The sequence below is a fragment of the Hermetia illucens genome, chromosome 3, assembly GCF_905115235.1.
Source record: "Hermetia illucens chromosome 3, iHerIll2.2.curated.20191125, whole genome shotgun sequence".
NCBI lineage: Eukaryota > Metazoa > Arthropoda > Insecta > Diptera > Stratiomyidae > Hermetia > Hermetia illucens.
This window is the reverse complement of record NC_051851.1, coordinates 40,993,008-41,010,712: the sequence shown is the minus strand read 5'-3', so window position 1 is coordinate 41,010,712 and position 17,705 is coordinate 40,993,008. Positions and strand designations below refer to the sequence as shown.

The following is a 17,705-nucleotide window of genomic DNA, read 5'->3' as shown; positions in this document are numbered from 1 at the left end:
TGTTGTCCTGATCAAGGAGAGGGTTCCCACAGTCCTTCCTATTCAGGTTGATAAAACCATGGTTTTGCCGAAGGCGGTGGTGAAATACCTCGGCATCATGATAGCCACTAAGATGATCTTCCTCGATCAGATTCACAACAACGCAGATAAAGCTGCGGGGAAATGTAGGGAAACAATTTGTTTATTATGCAAAAATGGATTGTAACAAACAAAGGAAACATTATTCAAAACACATGTCCAAAAAAAATGAAGAAAAGTGAACCAAATTAGCTTAGCTGTAGGGAAATGAAAGAGTATCCAAATTTACAGTCAAGCAAGTCGGGAAACGGGAGGCTGAACGCTTCAGGTATGAAAGATTTTGCGTATTTCTTTCATAAAGACATTTAAGTGTGAAAGAAGTAACAACTTAGACCTATTATATAATGAAAACTAGAGTAATATATAATATTATTATTAACTTTATTTGAAGGGATATCTGTATGGAAGGTATTTCGCAGCTTAGCTACCCTATAGTGGCAGCTTCTTGATTTGTTTCAGATTTTTCGATTGGGCAGTTTCTGAGAATGGCCCCGTTAAGTAAATGATTATCTTCGACCCCCCCAAACTCCCCGACTTTCCAACAAATGTCAAAATTAGGACCGGCATCGAAAAGTGCTAACTGAGACCTTTCATTTGATACCCTATATGATTATATTTGGTGAAAAAAATTTACTTCCTCCTTCTGCATGCATGGGACGTAAAAGGATGTAACTCTCTGCATGCGTGAGAGTTCACAGTTCCCACCTTTCCACCAAATTTGGTGTCAATCGTTGCTACAGTCTCCGATTTTAATAGGGTTTTGTTTTACACAAAACAAAAAGTATGTCAACACTACAAATAATGAGATTGATCGCGCTCAAAAACAGCATCAGCACAGTTTTTAATACTTCGTGTATCCACCGTTGGCTTTAATTATGGCTAACAACCAACGAGGCATCGATTCCACCAGGGTTCGAAAGTAATGTTTGCGAAAATTATTTCATTCTTGGAGGAGCCGTGTTCTCATTTCTACTTTATTTGTGATGGGTGGGCGTTGACGAATATTGTGGTACAATTCGTCCCATAGGTTTTCAATAGGATTGAGATCCAGTGATTGTGGAGGCGTGGCTATAATACTTTAGGACAGTTGTAAAGGAACTATGCCCGGGTTGCATACGCTTTATGTTTCGAAACGTTATCCCGGTAAAGCTGGAGCGCGTCTAAGATGCCTAGTTTCTCAGCACTTTGGCGCAGATTTTCTTTTAAAATTTTGATATAGTATTTGACAGTAATCGTTCCTTCAATAAACTGCAGTGCGTCAACCCCTGATGCCGCGAAACAACCCCATTTCCGCCATGTTCATGTTCATATTCATATTTTTCTCATTAAATTCAGTGTTTGATTTTCGCCAGACTTTTTCCTTCCCGTCGCTATCGAACAAATTTGATTTGGAGTCTCACAGAAGATAACCGTTCTCCAAAAAGTTTCGCTCTTCGAGGTATGCTTTTCTGCAGACTCGAGGCGCCTTTTCTTATTCACTGAGATGTACGGTTTACTGGTACTTTGAATGAAAACTGGTACTTTTCAACAAGTTTGACCCGAAATTTGTTTACAATACATTCCGGTGCACTATCGACTAACCTGTTCAGTGCTTACTTTTGGGTTTCACTGAACTTTTCGAAGGTGTTGTACCGTTATCGGTATTACTCATCGATTGGAAAACCTCATTAACAACATAGCGTACTACAATTCTCTTATGTTGACATACTTTTTAAGGTTTTGTGTTAAACAAAACCTTCTTAAAATCGATTCAATGTGTGTCTGTCTGTGACACGCACTTTTCTCCAAAACGGCTAAACCGATCCGAATGAAATTTGGTGGACAGATGGGAACTATGAAATCCCATGCATACAGCGAGTGGCATAAATTTAGGTGGAGTTTAAAGGGGGGCTCCCCATCATGCAAAGGGGGGATTCAAAAATTTTTTTTCACCGGATATAGACGTGTAGGGTATCAAATCAAAGATCTCGATTTTTACTTTCCGAAACTGACATTAGTTTTAGCATAAATTGCAAAGTGCGTGAGTAAGGAATCAAAATGTAATAATAGTATATTACCAACTTTTAGAAATTGATTAAAAAAAACCCCTTAAGTTCATCCTAGGAATTCTAAATTTTGCACCATAGAGGGCAGTATCGTGCATACGCGTACCAAGTTTCATGAAAATCCAACTATTAGTGCCAAAGTTGTAGCAGTTCAAACTTGTCAATTTCGTGCGAATTAACAGCATCCTAAGCCATACAAATGATATGATGACGTCATAATTAACGAGAATAGTTGACATTCGAGTGAAATATTAAAATTCCATTCATGAAGAATCTATTTCTCCCTAGCCTTTTTTAAGGTTTTGTCTGAAACAAAACCTTATTAGAATCGAGGCGGTGTCTGTTTGTCCGTCTGTCTATCTGTCACACCCGATTTATTCGGAAACGGCTAGACCGATTGTCATGAAAATAGGTGAGAGTATGTAATCTGGTGTTCCCTTTACATGCAGTAAGTGACGCCATTTTGTGTTGAAGTTTAAGGGGGGCTCCCCATACATGTGAATGGAGGGTACACATTTTTTTTTTCACAGAATGTAGCCATGTGGGGTATCAAATGAAAGGTCTCAATTAGTACTTAGTTTTCAAAACTGGTTCAATATTTGATATTGGGTGAAACATAGGGGAGTGAGGGCTCAACATATGACCCCCAAAAAGTGTAACAGGTTTCGTTCTCAGAACCTATCCCACCCAAAAATCTGGAAAAAAATCACAATGGTGCATCTCTACGAAATCTAGGCCTCAAAAGATATCCGGTTCCGATATCTGCACAAATAAAGTTAATAATAGTATATTTCCACATTTTAGAAATTTACTCGGTACCCTCCCCCCCTCTTATGTTCATCCCAGAAGTACAAAATTTGGAATGCGTGTAATGAAGAACACAGTTTGGTCAAGTTTGATGAAAATCCAACTATTATTAACAAAATTATAGGGGGTGAAACTACCATTTTTTGTGAATTTCGTGCACTCTACAACCTGCATGACATCATCACATATCAATTCGTCAATACCAGAACGAAATGAGTTCTTATGAATTGGGTCGCAGAGAATTATTTTGTTTTAGTTTTTTAGTTATTTGTCAACCAGACATGTGTGTATGTAGGTATAATGAGCTTTGCGGGTAGTGCCTAATTCAAATAGATATAAGAAGTAAATCGAAAATATGGGTACAATCAATTTATATACGTGCATATATGTGTACAGTATTCAGAAATAGGCAGTTTGTTTGTTTAGGGTGAGGATAATGTCCATGGCTGTAATATGTACATATGTTTTGTAGTTTGGAAAAATATGACAGAATATGTTGGATTTGTAGCTGTATACGGATAGAAAATGTGCGTTGAAATTTCTTACATAAGATGAACACAAAACCTTTATACCCGAAGCGCGAGCTTCCGGTATTCCGACTTGTTTATATCTGATGTCGGTTAAATTCTTCGCATTGGCTAATAATATTAAACTCAGAGTATAAAGCGTATGAGGTTGACTATTATCAATACAAGGATTTCCATCAAAAGATTTATTTAAATCGCTTTCTAAAAAATAGAGATCAATGGAATTTTTAGTTATGTGACACCGAGCTGTCATGCGCTCGTCACTCCTCATATTTTCTTCGTTTTCTTCAGCCGTTGTGCCTTTCACAAGCGAGTGCGGCTCGTCGAGATCGGTTTCGCTATTTTATTTTATCAAATGCCTGATCTGGATGTAATCGCGAGACTTTTAAATCCCCATCCAGTGTGTCAAGCCACCGTTGTTTCGGCCGACCTTTTGGTCGCTTACCATTGAATTCGATATTCAGACCAAAATTGGTGAGTGAATTCTCGTTAGCGGGATTTAACTAACTAACCACACCATCGAAAACGCGGTGCTCAGAGGTGGCGGTGAGGAAGACGGAGCGGCAACCCTGTCGGCCAAACCAAAACCAAGTGGCCGAGGAGAACCATAGTGGTCGCACCGGCAGATGCTGTATTCACCTTGGTTTGCCGGCCGTGATGCAGTAAGCGAATGCTCCAAAGACCTAATTAGGGCGATCAGACCCGAGTCTGCACGGGGATTCATCTGAAGTGGTAATTGGCCACGAAACCCTTACCAGGGGTATACTGGTACCATGGGAACCGGGATAGCTCCTGGATTCTCATACTTCGGGTGAACTCCCGTTGTATGTGAGTACAGCTCGGTTATTTGCGGTAGGCCCCCTAGTGGGAATTTCATGGGGGTTGTGGTTATGCTCAAGCGAGAAGAGACCTTCGGGCCTCGACGTGGTGTTGCGTTTCAACACGGGTGCCGTACTCCTTAGTTCGGTAGAGATTTAGGTATGTTTTGCATCTATTAGCATGAATGCTAAGCCATGCACTTGGTATAGATTGGTACCGTTGTTGCTTGTCTCAGCGGGGCTCTGATTGTGGTCACAAAATCAATCCGTGTCTTAAGAAGATCATAGGATCAAGGACTTAACCATCGAAAACGCCTATCGCAGTTTTTCCAGGATCTATGCAACCCCATATCGATCGTTTGGGGAATGTCATTTCATTCAGATTGCGTTAATGCGTGAAGAAGTTTCATTACGCAATTCGCCATTGGCTGATAGCATTGACCCGAGATATTTAAATCGCTTAGTTCTGGGCAGGTCACCGCCGCTGACAGAACTGAGCGATTTAAATATCTCGAGTCAATGCTATCGGCCAATGGAGAACTGCGTTATGCTCCTCACATAAGGAAACACAAAACCTTTTATACCTGAAGCGTCAAGCTTTGGATTTTGACTTTGTTTTCATTTTCCTATTACTGTGTCATTTTGCTTTTCATTTATTTTTTTTTCTTGTGCCCACGTATTCAGTTATGTTTCTTTAGTATGTTACCAAAAATTTGGACATACTCAACCTATTTTCTCGGGCCGTATTTATGACCTGCATCCGTCGTTATATGTCAATTTCCACAAGGATATACGTACAACTCTACCCTGTAATTGACACAAGTCAACCTGGAGTTGTCTTCTAGCTCCTGCTATACACTCCGGTTCATTATAAATGACAATTATTAAATTGGTTCCGCACAGCCCTATTGTGCTTAGATATTTTTCCAGCCATTCAGCCTATTGCTACTATTGTCAAATAACGACTTTTTTCAGTTTAATGAATAATATATTGATCAATGTTGCGTTCACCCAGGTTCTGTAGTTCAACTCTTCATTGATATTTCAACAATTGACCACCGATTGGTGCCTTTACCCTGTCTTTGCACTACACAAGTAGAATTGCATATATTGTTGATAATTATACAACTTCGCAACATACGTTGTACACAGCTCGGGCCGAGTTGGCGTGCATACTAATGCAGTGTGAGTGTTGACTCTTTAAAGCCAAACATATGTGTCAAGTTTTTTTGCTCTCTGATTGTAAACACAGTCAGTAAAGTCAAGTTCAGGGCCAAGCATTGCGCGGAGGATTAAATTAGAGTCGGTGGTGGAAAAAACGAACACAGGGGGAAAATGAGAAAGACGGGGCGAAAATGAATGTCAGTAATGGAGAAATAAAGTGTGGGGAGACTAATGTGGTTGTGTGTAGAAAGAGACAGTGGCAAAGCTAAGCTAAGCTTTTTTTTTGCGGGGAGCCACATCGGCTTCAACTTGAGGGTTTAGTAATGTAGTCTGGTCCGGTGTACATAAACTCGTTACATAAAAATCGATTAGTTAAATGATTATGGTGAATGGAATCATTGACGCTTGTACATAATTTCGCAAATAGTACCAACTAATACTAGTTGTGGGCTTTGCACTTTCAACAGTTGTTACCGAGCATGCAATTAGTTGCTAGAGAATGCGTTTTACAATCAATATCGACAAAATGCCTATCCAGTATTTCTTATACGATGGGGGACTTATGCTCAGATCAAAAAAACCCTTATTAAACGAGGATGCATACTGATACAATGTTTACTGATCTCTGGTGTACTTCTTCATTATTCGTATTACCTCTGCAAATTCAAGATAAGAAAACGAGAAAGTTCTATTTTTGAGAACATTTCTTGATTCTGCAAAGATTAGAAAATCATGGATTGGGAGCGATAACCAAAATGAGAGTAGAGGATAGACAGTTTCATTTGGGCACTTCCAAACTAGACCGGAGGAGCTGTACAATTCAATCGGCAGATGTTAAAAGTCCAATTTCTTTGATGGAGCCTTAGTACGTGGGAGGTGGGAAGAAATACATCTTCATATTTACATATCGTTCACAGCGCTGGTTCTACCACAAAATCTTGGCTTCGAATTCACTTCAAAGAAAATAAAAATTGTAAAATAAGAGACATATCTTTCGGGTAGATTTAAATTGACATAGTGTGGAAATGTTAAACGCAATGAAATCAAGAACCATTCTTATTTTTTTAATTAGTGAGTGCATATATTTGCTAAAGTATAACTTCGAAATGTTCATATTTTACCAATTAGTGAGAGCATACATTCAATCCATAAATGACTCAATTGTCGATTTCGACGAAATCAGTGTGCCCTGTGCGGATGCACCGGTTCAGACTTATATTAGTCAACCCGGAGGAAGACCACAAAGCCAATTAGGTACCCTCGACACCGTTGTTAAAAATAACGTCAAGATATGGACATCAGTCAAAGTAAGTAGACAACTGTAGTTGATAGGCGTTTGCATTGTCTATTCTTGTATTTAGAAAGATTAAGAATGCACCAATAAATGAATAAAAAATATACAAAACTTGACTCATGTTGAAATTTCTTACCTATCTCCCTGCGGTCGGATCTTGACCTCGAAGTGTGTTAGAGCACTACATTCAATATCGTACGGTACACTTTTAGTGTATGGTAGATTGTAGGAGGCGTGATTATTACCTTAATTTGACTCGGGTACTCCTTCAAGACTGAATCGACTGGTATCCGACATCCAATCACAATACAAATCCTTCTGTCACCACTGAGATTCGAACCGAGATCTTTTGTTACAACTTTCTTTAAGGTTTTATTGGAAATAAAACTTTACAAAAGGCAGTTTGTTGTCTGCCTGTCCGTCTGTCTGTCTGTCACATGCACTTTCCGAAACGGTTGTATCTGTTGACACCAAATTTGGTGGAAACATGGGAACTGTGAACGCTCATGCATACATTCAGTTACATCGTCCTGTGTGGAACTACTGGAGATCACCATATATGCAAAAGAGGGGATAACATTTTGTTCCAATCGAATATAGCCATGTAGCATATCCAATGAAAGGTATCGATTAGTACTTTCCAAATCAGGCGAAATGAGGGAGCGGAGGGATCATAAAAGGACGCCGGAGGTAGAGCAACCGTGTGTTAGATTCGCACTCATCGGAAATTACCCCCTTTCTCCATTTCTCTGGACCCAACCACGCGGGACCGCCATTTAGGTATTACTTCGTGGTGTCGGTTTGCCTCGTCTTTTTCCTCCTTTCGGCTTTCCTCCTTCAGCAACCCCTGTAATTTCAGAATTACGGAAAAAACCGTAACTAAGTTCTCCGAGCTCACGTTCTTGCCCAACGTTTGGCTTAGGCTCCTCCTCCCCTCCATTGCGAACGTTGGTCAGTAACACATCACATGCTCTTGATCTTCCGGTATGCCACACAATTTACAGAATCATCTAACCCAAAGCGGTGCAGATACTGCATGTAGTAACCACCGTTGGTAGTTGGTCTGTCCATGTTTCCACCCAAGCTATACCTAATGTTAGAAATGAGCCTTTGCGTTCACTGATCCTTCGTAGACTCGTCCCATCTGTGTTGCCAGATATCATGCGACTCTGACCTTGCGCATTCCTACGTTCTGTGTGCTCCTCCATACGTCTTGCATGGTAGAGCACACTCATTTCTCTTCCCGACAGGGATCATGCCCGCCATCACCAATACAGCCTCATTTGATATGGTTCTAAAAGTACTGCAAACCCTCAAAGGCTTCAGCCGGCAAATCGAGGTGACCTGTAAACACCTTTGCCCACACAGGTGACGATTAAAGCAAAATGGATCGTACTCCGTACACTTCGACTAGAAGCAACCTCCTACAGTGTTTCGGCTCACCAATATTCGGCAACATTTTTGCAAGTGCCGTGGTGGCACTGGCTGCCTTTTGGTATGCACGTTTATGTTGCGTGTGTGTTTGCAGTGGGAGAGAAACTATAGCTTTTGAGCACTCAGGCGATGGTGGCCGGTTGTACTCGGCTCCCACCTCTAACGGAATATCCCGGATTAATTAGCGTATCGCAGTATTTCTGTTAGTAGATGTGGAGCTACCCGTTGCATTTGGAAAACTTTGGCACCGAAGGTCTGATGTCAGATGTGTTCATAGGCGGGACATTCACATAGAAAATACTCCGTAGATTCCGCTTCCTCATTAAAGGAGGGAGACGTATCATCTTGGATAATTCCTATTCTGAACATATGTCCAACTAGTGAATTAGTCTTCGTGCTTTTCGACAGGATAAACTTTGCGATATGTATGTTCGGTTCTAACAGAAAAAATTTGGTGTTTTAAGAAGCTTGTTCTTTGTTTTAGAAGACAATCTTAGCCAATGCTACTGATATTCCAATTGCTGGTTCCGGTTCTGCCATGGGGGAGATAGAACCCTCTTTTGCTAACGCAACCGAGATTTCATTTCCCTCTACGCCACAGTGATCAGGTACCTAATGTAGTTCCACCATATTGAATTTAGAGATAGAGTTCAAACGGTTTCTGTATTTCTGAACGATTTTCGAGGTGGTCAAAGGACAACTCAACGCCCTAAATTTAGTCTGGCTTTGACTGCAGTTTGCGATGCGGCAATCATCCAGTTTTCCGCATGTACTTCGACTTGAAAAATCGTTGCATATTGTCCTAAAGAAGAAGTTCACTTCTCATTTTCAATCAAGCGGTAGACTCCGGCTCCAGAGCCCTATTCTATTTTTGAGCTCTCGGTTTAGAAGACTTCCGTATATCCTGCCACGCATTCCTCTGGAACTTCCTAGTTCTCTCTACGTTTCAGGATAACTTCATATCTTCTACCAAACAGATGTATGGGACTCGAAAATCAAAAGGCATTCTAAGAACTGGATTCAGTACTCCCAATAACTCTTCCTTTGCAGTGCGGCTAGTTTACGGTGAAAACGTTTTTTCTGCATGCATAAGCGAACATTGGCCTAATGATAGCAAAGTATATCCACGTTACAACATGAGGCCATGTCGAGGTAAAGGTCGTTTCAACTGTACCACTACCTGTTTGTAACAAAGAAGTTTTTTATCTAAAGTAACTGTCAGATATTACACTTCTTCGGAAAATTGAAGGGTTGTACCCTCTGCCTGAAGCACCAATTATCTATCAAATCAACAGCGCATTGTATATTTTTTCACACCGCTCCAAGATCCCAATCAATAGCAAGCCCAGCCACGTTAGCATAAGCTTGAACAAGTATTGGCAAATTTTGCAGTTCGTATAGTAGTGAGTCGATCAACATACTCGATAGAAGTGGCGATAGCACACCTCCTTGGGGGCAGCCTTTTATTGCCTCTGCCGTTAGATAGCGATCGACACCCTCTTCATTTCACAGCAATCTTTGCGTTAGCATAGCCTAGGTCCATTTAAGTAAAGTATCGTCAACACCATGCACTCTAGCAGCATCACAAAGTTTTTGCAAAGGCGCATAGGCAAACGCCTCTTCCATGCCGACGAACACGCCCATCGCGTTGTCACCTTTTAGAATTACATCCTCTATTTCTGAAACCAAAGCATGAAAAACAGACTCACAGGACTTCCCACGTTGGTAAGCATGTTTGTTTTCATTAAGAGAGTGCAACCTAAGCGCCTCTCACGAATGTGACGCTCAACCAGTCTCTCCGAACATTTCATCAAGAATAAAGTCAAACTGATCTGTCTGAAGTTGGTATGCATACTTTAAGTCTTCCTTAAAGCTCAATTTGCTGTCAATTATCACCCCCAGGTATTTGATAGCTGGCTTTGATGCGACCGTATATACGCTGACTTCCACTTCCACAATATTCTTTTCCTGTCAAGGTTAGCACGGGTCTTTCTAGTCTGGACTTTATTCCTCTCACTGTTTCTGTCGCGTAGATCTTCAGGTTGGGGGTTGGGGCGTTCTTAGCTTCCTAGAATACTTTTCTGAAATTAGTTTTGGAGGAGATGTGCCGTGTATGAGCCTAAACTTCGAGCAAATGCTACAAATTTTCAACCAGATTAAGGTTTACCGATTGGGGAGGCGTAGAGAGTCGACGTTAGACCCTATATAATAACCATTCTCGTTCCAAGGAGGAAGCTTGGTGCCATTGTTCTACTGGAAGACAAACGGTTGTTCTTTGCTTAAGGTGGCGTTTTGTGACAACATAAAACATAGCATACCATTCGGGTATACTTAAAATATAATATATCACATTAGAGTTTACTTATTAGCTCGGGTTGCTTTGAACTTCCAACTGATTCCCGCTATCCCGCTTAAGGGCTGTATATATGTCGGTAAGTTTCAAACTCCGTGTTATCGGCAAGACTCCAGATTTTGCTTTTACAGAATCAGGGAATTGAATACCAAAATCAAAGATTTTGATAGCACGCTCTTTCACAAATAATAATAATCGTTGGCACGACAATCCATATTGAATCAGGGCCTTGAAGTATGTTAGAGCACTTCACTCGGTACACTACAGTACACTATAGGAGGCAATGTGGTCAGTATTGCGCTCACCCGAGATTATTACCCTGATTTGACTTAGGTACTCATTCACAGCTGAGTCGACTGGTATCTGATGTCAAATCACGATACAAATCCCACTGCCACCAGTGATATTTGAACCACGATCTTCCGTACGACAGCCTTGTGCTCTAACTACTCAGCTATCCGGATACAAACTCACAAAGGCAGGCTATTTTCTCGGTTATTGTCGGAGATGATGGTACTTCGCTAACGACAATACTATGCCTCTACTCTAGAAGTAAACCTGTCCTGCTGCGACGTTTTTGAACCGACTTTTATGTAAATTGCGAATGACGTCGCATTATTTCTGAACTGACAGCTTCTGCAGTGGATCGTTCCACCTTATCGGCATTATATAATAATAATAATCGTTGGCGCAACAATCCATGTTGGATCAGGGCCTTGAAGTGTGTTAGAGCACTTCATTCAAGACCGTAACGGTACACTAGGAGGCAATGTGGTCAGCATTGCGCATTGCGCTTATCGGCATTCCACTGTATTAACTTGGTTTCGGTTGAAAAGTACCTATTTAACTAAAAAAGTACCGAAAAATTTGTAAAAGTTCTGAGGTATTGATGTACTTCAAAAGGTACTAAATTTAGTGCTTTTGGTACTAAAAAGCCAGCTAGCTTGTCAGTTACAGAATGCATTATTCAAAAAGTAAGTGTGTCTTCATAGACAACGTTCTATAGTACATTCTAGAATGTTTATTTTTCTTAATTGACTGATACTAGGCTAAGAGGTGAGGACCTAACCTTCTTTCATACTTCGCCGCTTGGAATGAGAGCTTCTCTCTTACTGTCGCAATTTTAAGGTCTCTGTGGCTGATTTCATTTTTCATGCACCAAGGTACACCGTTGATCATCCGTAGTATCCTGAACTGGGCTCTCTGTAGCAACTCAATATTAGATGTGCACGCTGAACCCTACAGTTGAAGTCCATATTGCCATTATGGCGGGTTTGTAGAACAGACATTTCTAGTCTAGTGTCAGCTTAAGCAACCTCCAAACCTTCCCAAACGTGCGAGGTGAGCAACAATAACGAAATAGATTGCTCACAAACATTTGGATGCATCGCAAGCGCTTGCGGCAAAATTCCTTTGATTTGTGCCAAAAAGTCGACACTCGATCGAACCGGCGGCAAACGCTAACGAACCTACATATACCAAGTCAAACACTCTATTCCCCCGTTTGCGTTTACGACAGTTTGTTGCGGATTGCTGTGTGCGCTAGCAAACCTACACAAACTAAGCCGAATACCCTATCCACATGTTTGTGTTTGCGACTGTTTATTAAGGTTTGGCGAACATATGAATGCGCGTTTAGAGTTTTTGTTTAGAAACCAATACATATTTTTGGTTCTCAGCTTGATTTGCAATGCCTTCGTCTCAAAGTATTTTCTCCACGTTAACTGTCTATTCAGGTGTAAACCGAGATACCTAACCTCATTCTGTTGAGGGATCATTATACCATTGACCTTGAGACCTTAGTGCAGTTCTGTCGATTCAGGGTGAAGGTAACATTACAGCACTTGGTTTCGTTCGCGCGAGTTTTTTTATTTTTTAAGCCACTTTTCAATTCGTCTTAGGTGGGTTTGTAAGTTTCTTAAAGCAACCTGGGGATCGGTGAGGATACTTAAGATGGCAGTATCATCTGCAAAGTTGTCAGTTTAGGATCAGTTGACAGATCCGAGATATAGATGAGGTAGAGTGTCGGCCCAAGAACGTTGCCCTGAGGGGCTCCAGCTTAGATGTTGTACTCGTGAGATGTGAAGTTTTTGTATTTCACCTTGATTCTGTGTACCAAAGGAAAGGATTCCAAAATTCCGTGAAACTGTTCTGAAAGCACCTTCTTTATTTTAAAAATCAGACCTTCGTGCCACACTTTGCGGAAAGCTTGCGTCACAAATAAAAAGACCGTTGAACAGTAGCTTCCTACCACCGATGGATTCCTTATCTTAGACACGATTCTGTGAACTTGATCGATTGCACCATGCTACCCTTGAAAGCCAAACAGATGCCGAAGAATCGCTTTCTTTGAGATGAGATTTTTGAAAGTTGCTGTTTCCCAAACATCTTTGAGAGAATTGGTACCGGACTTATGAGCCTGTAGCATACAATCTGCGTTTGATCCTTCCCACATTTAGGAATTATTAATTCCGAAACGTACCAGGCCTTGGGGAAATAGACGAGATGTAGAATTGCATTAAATTTGTGAGTCACGTGAATGATTGCGATCCCCGGGAAGTTCCTTCAGTCGAATCAATATAACCCGTAAATAGCTTTGTAACTCGAAGTCTCGTTTATCCTTAAGGGCTACATGGAGCGATCGACTTGCTTTGGCTAATTGTTTGTTTTTTTTTGGTCTGGAGATCTGTGAATCTGCTACTGTCTTCTCAACTTGCGCTTTATTTGGACCAGCTGTAGTATACTATGCATATGGTGTACTATTTTTAAGGTTTCGTCCTTATTAAAATCGGATCGATGTCTGTCTGTCCGTCCGCCTGTATAACACACCCGCTTTATTCGGAAACCACTAAGCCTATTGTCTCGAGATTTGGTGAGAACACGTGCTCTGTGATTCCCTTGACGTATAGCATGTGGCGCCATTTTTTGTTGCGTTTAAAGGAGGAGGAGCTACCCATTTATGTGAAAGGAGGCTGTAGAACTTTTTTCACAGAATATAATCATGTGGGGTATTAAACGAAAGGGCTTAAATAGTACTGATCTTACTTCTGATATTGGGTGAAACCCGGCGATGCGAAGACTTAAAATGTGTGCCCCAAAAAGTGAAATAGGTCTCATTCCCAGAACCTATCCAACTGAGAAATCTGAAAAAAAATCACAGTAATGGATCTATATAAAATCTGGCCTCAAATACATCCCATTAGGATATCTACTCAAATAAAGTTAATAGTATTTAAAAATTAATCCAAAACTCCTCTTTGAAATTCATTTTAGAAGTATAAAATTTGAATTGAACATAAGTGATAATATAAGACATAATTCTAAAAAGTTTGAAGGAAATCCAACTATTATTAACAAAGGTATAGAAAGCCAAAGTTTCACGTGAATATATTTCACCCGAAGATGTATTTGACGTCATCATCATATACGTATGATGCAAGGCGGATTTAGAATTTGGAGACATATCAAGGAATATTTTGAATTTTTAGCTGTTTACGAGTGGAAAAAAGGCTTAGATAGTTTCTCACACAAGATGAACACAAAACCTTTATATCTAAAGCGTCGAGCTCCCGGTATTCCGACTTGTTTCGAAGATTGGCGATAGATGGACGTGAGGTAGAGCCAGTCACGGTCATAACTTCGTTGAATTTCAACAGGGCTTTGTCTACTTGACTTCCGGTTTTGAAAGCAGTGTTCATTTGCAGATGAGCCCTTATATACTTACGGAAATTCAACCAGTTCATTGATTCGCTTGTTAGTTTCATACTTGTATTGCTTGCTATTGGAAGTACGCCCACACGTGTCATAATGACGGCCTTGTGGTCTGAAGACAGGTCATAGCATGGTTCGTTAGTTATCAGCTCCCGCCTGACGCTTTTAGTAACCCCAAAGTCACTCATGTCTGGGATTTTTTGCCGATCTGCGAGCCAATAAGCGAACTGTCCCGATAAGACGATGTCAAGTCTAGTTTCTCTGGCTAGCACGGCTAGAAGCAAATATGATAGGGGATTCAAGACTCTCATTTCTCGCATTTCATGAAATTCGACAAAATTGAGCAATTTGCTCGGCTGTTAGCAAACATGACAACCGTTGGATAAGGGAGGCGTTGCTGCGTTCTTTGCAAGAAAATGTTCTATCTTCTATTCTAAATTATGAAATGTTTGCGCCGCCTTTGCCGAAAATAGCAACTTTCTTCTATCGTTGTTTCCTATTCACTCTTCTATGGGGTGTAGGTCATCCACATCGTCTCTTATTTCGTATTATTTTTTTAGCATTTCATTTTCAATGAGGTCGTGCTTCACTTTTATCATCATTACAGCTAATGCTGTGCAATTAAGCCTATAACAGTAAGACATGCATAAAGATTAATGGAAACAAATGTCCTTCACTGTCTGCCTTCGATTTGATGACCTTTCTTAAGCGGTTAAGCGTCCACTGATATTTGTTGAATTTTTTTATTATAATTTATATTGAACTTGAACATAGTGAATGGGATAGGCTAGAAATGGCAAAACCTTGGACGGCTTTGGTGACAATGTGGTAATTACTGAAACATCCTTTTCTTTGGTTCAGCATTGAAAATACTTTTAGAATCAACTTTTGGTAAACTAATTATTTTTTTTTTTAAGTTTTTCAATATTTAACAAATAGGCTGTTCTTCTACCGATTTCAAAAAGTGAAAATACATTCAGCTGTCATCGTTAAGTGTGGAGTTCGGGTTGCTAGGTTAGGTCAGTTTGTCCTGTGTTTGACCCATTGGATTATCCCCCTTCGTAGTTTGCAGGTTTTCGCGATCTGAAAATGTCTTTCAGAGGCAGTGATTGCGCAGACTATTAATTGAAAAAAAGTTTAAGAAAGTTCAGTTCCGCACCAACTGGTTTCACGTGGAGTTGCTATTTACTGCTCAGAGGCCGGACCAGTTCGATAATCGGGTTCTTCGAAAAAAAAAACCCGAAGCCTGATCCGATTCCCTGACTGACCCGTCATTGTAGATTATGTAGTCTATAATCGCAAAAGCCTCGTTTCCACTTGCCAATCACTTTTGGTTAGCACCATAAAGCATGCCTTTTCAACTACAAATTTGGAAAGTATATACTCAGTAGGCATTAGAGACTATGTTTGCTCAGGGTACGATTGGTTGCCTTTCGACGCACCACTAGGATCATGTCCACATGCATTAAAATGTGTTTTATGATGGACTATATATTCAATGAACCCGTTGTGGTCAAAGTTCCTGCCGTAGTCCTGCAGCACCTTATTTCTTTCTTGAATATGATGCTTGAACGCCACCTTCGAGTCGAGATGCTGCTTTTCTACCCCTGATGAGTTCCGTGTAGCTGCCCCACTTAACGTTCCTAGTGAATATATTATAACTGTTCCGATCTTTCTAGCATTCTATCCGAACCCATTACGAAAGCACCAACTGTAAATTATCTGCAGAATTACGCTACGAGATGTGGCAATTCAGTTCCGGGAACTTAGTTAAAACTCGAGAACGGACAAACCTGCATTGCTCGTAAACATATATCTGGAAAGAAGGGACCTTTCTTGTAAACTAGCCGGATTTTTTAATTCAATTTTTAATGGATTTGTGAAAATGAGTGAATCACATTACAACCAATTTTTAAAAATTTCTAAGGGAAAAACCTCGGAAAACCTCAGAAAATTTTAGGTTCTGTATGAGATACAGATGTTCCAAGAGCGTTACGAGAGCCGTAATTAAAATTAACAGTGGGTGGAAGAAGGCAATGTTAATCACTTTTTTTGGTGTCCGCGGCATCATTTATCGTAAATATATGTCCACTCGCTAAACAGTGACTGAGCAGTTTCATGTTGGTATCCTGGAGTGATTGCATTTTTTGTGCGCCCCCCGAATTCGTCGAGAACGGCTGGTCTTCCACCGCGATAACGGGCCGTCTATTCCTCGTTCATTTTGCAAACCTGCATTGTGCGTTGTGAGTTTTTTTGTAAAAAAAAAGAACAGTTTCACGCAGGCGCAACTACAGTGTATTCCCAATATCACACCTCTTTTTAAAGTTTTGTGTAAACACAAAACCTTATTAAAATCGGTTTACTGTCTGTCTGTCTATTTGTCTGTCCGTCACACGCAGTTTTCTCGGAGACGGTCATAGCGATTGACACCAAATTTGGTAGAAAGGTGAGAACTGTGAACGCTCACGCATATAGTGAGTTACATCCTTTTACGTCGAATTTAAGGGGGGTGCCCATACATGCAAAAGGGTGGTGTAAATTTGTTTTTTCATCAAATATAGTTATGTGGGGTATCAAATTAAAGGTCTCGGTTAGTGCTTTTGGAAGCAAGTTAATAATAGTTCCTTACTATAGTTTTTAGTAATTAGCAGGAAAACCCCCCTTAAGTTCCTCCTAGAATCACGAAATTTTGCAGCAATGTATGTGCTACAGCATAGAACATGGTCCTATCAAATTTGGTGAAAATCGCACTGTTACTAGCAAAGTTATAATAGGTCAAAGCTGTCGCTTCTGTGCAAAATCAAGACTTTGAATGTCAATATCACTTGAAAGTATGTACTTTCACATAATATATGCATATATTACGTGCTACATACTAATCTCTTTATAAAAGAAATACACAAAACCTTTGATACCTAAAATGTCTAGCTTCCGGTTTCCCGATTTGTTTGGATTACCTAGGATGCTTCCAATTGGGAAAGCAAATTTACAATCATTGTGAAACTCTATTGTGAGAGTTGATAATAATATTATGCTCCTAACTTTGACGAATTCCTGGAACACATCTTAATTATTTTAGTAAAAAGGATGTTAATTTCATCGATCGGAAGCTTTTTGCCTATGTGTTGACCTGTACATTACATCAGAGAATTGGAATAAAAGGCTGCGCCAAGCATGCGCAGTATATATTCTGAATCCATTTTACCTACTACGGCAGAAATGATGTCATCTAGGCCCGCAGATTTGTGTCTATGGAATGAGTGCCTATATATCTCTAGGATGGTGACTATATATTGCTGTCAGCTGTGACTTTGGATCTTGCCGATGAAATTTTGGAGAGAGATGGTTGAAGAACTATACTGGGCGAACTTACTAGGAATGGAACAGTACAAGGTGCTTATGGGAAAATATGAACCAAAGTGCAACATTGAATTTCAACAAACAGATCCTAAGGACTATTGTGAGAATATAGGT

General features: G+C 40.3%; 1 protein-coding gene across 2 annotated transcripts in view; it reads left to right on the top strand.

The window, feature by feature from the left end:
• LOC119653107 (steroid hormone receptor ERR1) overlaps positions 1 to 17,705 on the top strand; it is a 246,955-nt gene that overhangs the window by 74,724 nt on the left and 154,526 nt on the right. Inside the window, exon 1 of one of the 2 annotated variants that reach the window (XM_038057625.1) lies at positions 6,531 to 6,746. The exons of the other annotated variant lie outside the window; for it this stretch is intronic. Coding sequence (XP_037913553.1) covers positions 6,546 to 6,746 — 201 coding nt within the window. The 5' untranslated portion in view covers positions 6,531 to 6,545. Of the gene's footprint in view, positions 1 to 6,530; positions 6,747 to 17,705 lie in introns of those variants that run through there. 2 annotated transcript variants of the gene reach the window in all.